This window comes from Macrosteles quadrilineatus, unplaced genomic scaffold (genome assembly GCF_028750875.1).
Source record: "Macrosteles quadrilineatus isolate MER2022 unplaced genomic scaffold, UCM_ALF_1.0 Scaffold_406__1_contigs__length_74958, whole genome shotgun sequence".
NCBI classification, from domain to species: Eukaryota; Metazoa; Arthropoda; class Insecta; order Hemiptera; family Cicadellidae; genus Macrosteles; species Macrosteles quadrilineatus.
The window spans coordinates 3423-10043 of NW_026542999.1; the positions used below are offsets into that span (position 1 = coordinate 3423).

The 6621-nt window shown below is 35.0% G+C and overlaps 1 protein-coding gene across 1 annotated transcript; it reads right to left on the minus strand.

Annotated features, from left to right (window-relative positions):
- Positions 1-2053: 2053 nt before the first annotated feature.
- On the minus strand, positions 2054-3757 carry LOC128982501 (uncharacterized). The gene has a single exon (XM_054401460.1). It carries the CDS (start codon positions 3755-3757, stop codon positions 2054-2056), a length of 1704 nt encoding a protein of 567 aa, XP_054257435.1.
- Between the last annotated feature and the right edge of the window lie 2864 nt (positions 3758-6621).

Below are 6621 nucleotides of genomic sequence, written 5' to 3' on the forward strand. Positions count from 1 at the left end.
TACATGTTACATTTTTACATGTTACATTTTAATATGTTACATTTTAACACGTTACATTTAAGCATGTTACATTTAAAAATGTTACATTTTAACACGTTACATTTTAACATGTTACATTTTAACTTCTTATATTTCCACATGTTATATGTTCTACATGGTCGTCGTCGTCGTCGTCGTCGTCGTCGTCTACATTTTTACATTTTACATATTTACATGTTACATTTTAACATTTTTTATGATCAAGTCTTTCCCTTGCAACTGACCTGGTAGCCTCTTCTAGTATGAGGATGGATGGGATTTTCAGTAGAGCGCGGGCGATAGCTATCCTCTGTTTCTGGCCCCCAGACACGGTAACTCCTCTCTCCCCCAGAATGGTACTGTAGCCATCAGGGAACTGTCGGATAAAACTCTCAGCATTGGCAGTAGTATAGTTTGTCGGTGCCGTTTTTTGCGCATCGGCATTTTTGGGCTAACTCCCCACCTTATGCCTAATTGCTAGTACATCTACCATTCCCCTTTCTAGTTGTTGTCTATATTTTTATCTTATCTATATATATTAGGCGTATGAGTTGTTTAATATTGTCAGTTTAGTTTGTCGGTATCGTTTTTTGAGGTGCGTTGTCAACTCCCCGCCCCATGTCTAATTGCTAGTACATCTACTATTCCTCTTTCCAGTTGTTGTCTATATTTTTGTCTTATCTATATATTAGTCGTATTAGTTGTTTAATATTGTCATTCTCTTTTTATGTTATTCCAACTATATTGCATAAATACCTCTTACCTTTAGAGTCATCCATATGAAATAATATTTAAAATTGTCTTAATTTTTAGATGTATTATTGTTTTTTATTATTGTTCCGTTTTGCTGTATCGTTTGAAATTTTTGAGATACAAGTGATTTTAAGTCTTGCTACAAGAAAATACTCTAAAATTAAAAATTAACTTAAAATAGCTTACAACCTTGTAATTTGAAGACACTAATACAAATGTCAAATTTAAGAACAAAAGATTTCTATGTTACAGAGGACCTTTACAAGGAAATAGAACGTGACTTGCACTTTTTTTTATACCTCTGGATATAGTAAAGATATTGTCAAAGCTAAACATCTCTATAGACTTATATTATTTAATCTGTCTTGTAACTGTGCAAGATTACTATGAGAATGTTGCAAGAATTAAATCTACAAATAATCATCACCTTCAAACCTTAACTAGGGATAAAAAGTACTACATTTTCATGACGTTAAGAGGTTTATTGTACAATATAGCATCAATACTATTACAAATTTGTTACTAGAATATGTATGAGTTTTTACATCAAATACTCTGATATTTGTCCCCTTGAGTTGTAAACATCAAGTGAACGTACTATACATTAACAAATACATTTATCATATTGAATTGTAACATGAACTATTTATAATATTACTTTTGTGTTATCATTATAATAGACAAATCACTACGGCTATGCAATGTAAATCTGAGAGTCAATTATCATGATGAGCTACAACTTTTTATCTAAATGTAAAAGTTATTTAAACATACATATACAACAGTACAATACTTTATGACAAGAAAATAAAAATAATATTTGCTACTTGTTTTTACCCTATCCGTGTTAATTATGAAAATCAATCCTGGAATTTGTGGATTGATTAAATGAAATACAATGCCTTGTTTGAATAATAATATACATGTTTGTGTACGTTTCTAAAAGTAAAATTAGTTATATTTTCATGCTAAAAATGTTTAATAATGTTATCAAACACAACAATTGACTGTGGCCTGAGACTTTCATGTGAATTAGTTACTTAAATTTCACACATTTCACACAATTTGTACACAAATTTCACACATTTCATGTAATTTAACAACTAACTTTGACCGTGATGTTAATTTATGTAAAAATATTTTACTCAAATTTCACATGTTTTACACAATTTGTACAAACACTTCACACAATATAACAACTTACTGTAACTTTGATGTTAATTTGCGTGAAAAATTTACTCAAATTTTACACATTTCACACAATTTTTACACAAATTTTATGTTATGTAACAACTAGCTGTGACTGTGATGTGAATTTGTGTTCCCCGAAGGGGAGGGTGTGTATCCTGTCAGAGCAGAGGAAACGTTTCGGATCGTGGCATCGTAGAGCAGTTTTAAATCCTGTAACAGTAGTGATTTGCATTCTACTGCTTGAAATGCGTGTAAACGGGAGCTTCATTTCAAAATTCCCTCGAGACATCAAACTTTGAAAGTAGTCGTCGAAGGTCACATGTTTTCGCAACATCGATTTTTGTGTCCCCTTAGCCTTCATACCGTAAACCACTATTTGTCCTGTCTCCAGTATCAATTTCTTCTTGCTGTACACTTTGGAGCACAGCCCTACATATTCTACTGGCAAATCTCCAGCAGCTTCGTCCTTTGCCAGGCCCAAACCAAAACGTCTCCCAGCCTGGTACAAAATATGATTCTTAGGGTAGTTGGATGTGTCAAGCCTGGTGAAGATTGGACTATTTTTTAGGTCCTGGTACAAGTCTTGTGTATATATGTGGGCTAGAATACTATCTGTATCACTGTACCCCATTCTAATTTTATTTCCATACATAGGTTTTAAATAGTCATAATAAAACGAATACATTATAGTTTTACTGATGTCTAATATAGCAACACCCATGTATATTGGAGTATTGAATATAATTTTGGGTTTATGCATGACGAAGACTAGGGTGTCCTCTGACACAGCATAAAACTCTTTAAATAGTCTACTTCTTGAGAACTTGTCCACTTGTTGATTGGTCTTCGCAATCTTAATATTGACACGATCATCCAGTTTCATTATAGATCTACCAAATGCGGAATTTGAAAACCCTTTGTAAAAGTCTTCTTCAAATTTGTTTTTAGATTGTTTACGCATCTCTGTATTCAAAAGGATGAATTTCTCACACCATTTTGATTGTTTGAATTTTAGGATCCTGTGTACATGTTTGAGAACAAGACCATGTTTCATAGCTAGCTGTAGACTAGTATGGTGCAGTACATAGTTGGTCTTGTCACGAACAGTGGCCATGAGGCACATATTACCGTCCTCGTTTTCTTCTTGAGTCGGAAGAAAAGGGTAGTCTCCATGGGCTTCGTGGAGATGTTCAGGGTATTCCATGGTCACTTCTAAAAATGCTCCAAATTCCGAATCCTCGCCAGCTTCTAAGATGCCTTCCAATTCGTCAATGTCAGACCATTCAAATCCTCCATAAGGAAGGGGTTGGCACATGGCTGTTGCATAAAGTGAGTTCATGTCTATGTTGTATATGTAGGATGATGCCTCCTCCTTATTATATAACTCCCCCATGTAATAATTGTTGGCTTTATAATACTTTAGGGGTGCCGTTACAAATCCACCTCTCATCCCCCTTCTGCAGAAGTCGTGCATCTCTCTGCTAGTTAGCAACTCGAGCCGTACATCAGTAATTTTTAGCATGGCATCAAATGCGAGACCTGGAGCGGTGAAATAATATGCAGGGTCCAAACCATAAGTCGAGTGTACAATCTTCCTAAAGTTTTGGAAAACATCTCCAAGGATAATCACATCTGTCCGTAAATATAGCATTGTATATTCTTCAAGATTAGCAATATTAAAGTGTGACCACACCTTGCAGGCATGTTCATACTCTTCTGAACTTAACTCTTCATCTGTCAAGGAGTTGTGGAATGCTTCAATTGGTGGGAGTGATGTCTCACTCAATTTTGACATGTCTGTTAGATAATTATAAGGATAGACACCCTTCCTTATTATAAGGTTGAAGTCTTCCTCGCTAGGAAAAAACTTCCTACAAATTTTCTTTTGATCATTCTGTAGGTTATTACATAATTCACTAAGACTGCGAGGCATAAACTTAAAAGAGTCTATGAAACGGAGTTCCATCTTTCCCACAGTCTTAGAAAACGATGTGAATTTATCGTTAGTGTTTGGTACGACTTTCACTTGTCCGAGGTTCGGTATTATGAATGCCGAATCGTACCGCGCTAGGTTAGCCACCACTACTGGAATGTGTTTTTGATCTCTATAAAAAAGATTACAGATCCTGTGACAACATCCACGATATTGGCCAGTCAAATGATTATGATCAATTGATTTTGGGTTGTTAAGTGTAAATTCGCCCTTGCCACAAACATGACAGGTTGTACAGTTATCAAATTGTCGCTGTTGTTCCTCTGTTAATACTGGTATCTGCTTAATCCTATTGCTGTAGAGAATAGACTCAATTTCCCGAACATCGTCCATAAGCATAGACAATATTTTTTGTGGCGCATCCAATCCGCAGTATTCTCGAAGAGGTTTAGTATACTGTCCTTCTTCATCCAGTAGGAGGTAAGATGCAGCAAAAGGGCAATGTTTTTGTAGAATGGTAGTGTTGCCAGTTGAAACTTGTGGTACATTTAACGCCTCAAAATCTAAATAAGCAATAAATCTAATCATTTTCTGTCTATTGTAGTTTTGAAATTTCATATGAGCCTTATCTCCAATGGGCATTTCGAATTTAGTGGGGTTATCAGGATCGCAAGTAGGTTTGTGCCTATCCAACTGTTGTACAGCAGTCAGTCCAGTTCTATCGTAAAATCGCTGCCCACATCTTCTACAAACGCAAGCCCGCCGATGTAAATTTCCAAGTTGTAGTCCAACGAGAGCATCAAAGTCTTTAATGTAGTGGAACGTGCCATTTACATACAATAAGTCTATGTTGTTGTCTAAGTTGTCCTTGGGTGGGTTCCATGGGAGTATTCGACCGGCATGTATAAAGAAAATAGATAAGCTACAATTATTTCTTGCTTCAAACTGTGCAATAAAATCATTGTCCGGTCTCAAAACGGGAAAAGTGATATTGCTCCAGTCATATTCATTTTCAAATTCAAAGGCTTTTGTGGGGTCTGCTTGAGCAAATTTACACAATAAAGCATATTTAAAAGATATGTTTTTGTGTTGAACCGGAGTTAGAATGATATTTGTATTTTTTAGAATGTTGTCACCGGTACAGGTCTCATCCATGTGTTCTTCTAATTTATCGTTTTTAGCAAAAAGTGTGTCGCAATTAGGACAGCAATATTTATTGCCCACTTTATGGTGTGTGTTCTTTAAATGCTGTTTGTAGGATTTAAGTGTAGAGAATGTGGTTTCACACAATTCTTCCGAACATTTATACTGCCGCTTAGCCTTTTTGTTGCAAGTTCTAATATGTCTTAAATAATCATTGTGGCGTGGAAATATCTTTTTGCAAATGGTACATTTGTGACCCTCAGTCTTTACATGCTTGAATTTGTAATGCTGCATTAAATTTCTCTTGTTAAGATACGTCTTGCCGCAGCCTGGAAACGTACAAGGAAATCTTTTATCCGAATGACAATCTCTAATGTGGTCATTCAAACGGCGCCTTTCATTATAATGCCTTACAATCCCAAGAGCAAAACATATGCCACAGTAAAACCTGTCCGGGTGGGATTCTTTAAAATGTGATTCTAACTCGTCCGGCGTTGAGAATATGTAATTTGGACAGAGGCTGCACTCAATTTGGGCTGTACTCGTTGACGCCATGACGTTCCCAATACCTGTGACCAAACGAAAAAATACTAATATTTTGATATCAAAATGTATATTTTACTAGGAACTATTAATTTATACACGACTATACAACACGATACTAAGTATTTAGCAGCGATAACTCTAATATCTAGAACCGTAAACACGACAAAAAATATTTTCGGTGTTAGCGGGACCCCGAGTCAACATCCTGATAACTCTCACTTTCAACAACCAGTTTGTAGCTGCAAGGTCGACAGCCTTGGCAGACTCTTTGGTACAGACATACTCGCGACCGTCATTTAAGAAGGACCACCGTTATTAACTGTTATGGAGCCATACTCTGTTGCGGTGTTAAATAATAATTTAGAGAATTTTAGTTACTTGTGTGTAAATGTATAAAATTTGAAATTTTGCAGAGAATTAAATCATCTTAGTCAGTTATTAATAAATTACTAGGTACAAGATTATGATCAACGACTCTATGTACCCTAAAAAGTTGAAGATATAAAACAACATATTTTAACATTCAAACAAATCAAGAATCAAATTATTTATTTATCAAGATGTACAAATTAATAATGCTTTAAAAGTATCTCTGTTGTTATCTATTCGGCCTTTATACACATCAGATCGTGATGAAACTTTAACTAATTAGTACTATACAAAACGAACAGTTTTATTAGCCAAATAGATTAATATTTTTATGATTTTTGGGTTCCATTTGCCAGTTGTCAAGTCAATATAGACAGTTGGCACAAAGCACAATTATAGATAACCGATATTCCTGGTTTTGATATAGTATATAGCAAATTGCAGAGTTAACTGGCTAAGAAGAAAACCAACTGCATGTATTGAATACTGGTTTGCAAATATAGCATGGTCAACTTTATTAATGGTTTTCCAATTCCTTATGGAGAACATTTTATGTTACTTATAAATTTCTGTAAAAATTTTAGGAATCACTTTATTTTCTTCCTGTCACGGGATAATGACCTTTAATTTGATCCCTCTCCCGATGTTCTACGCCCACAATTTTGACA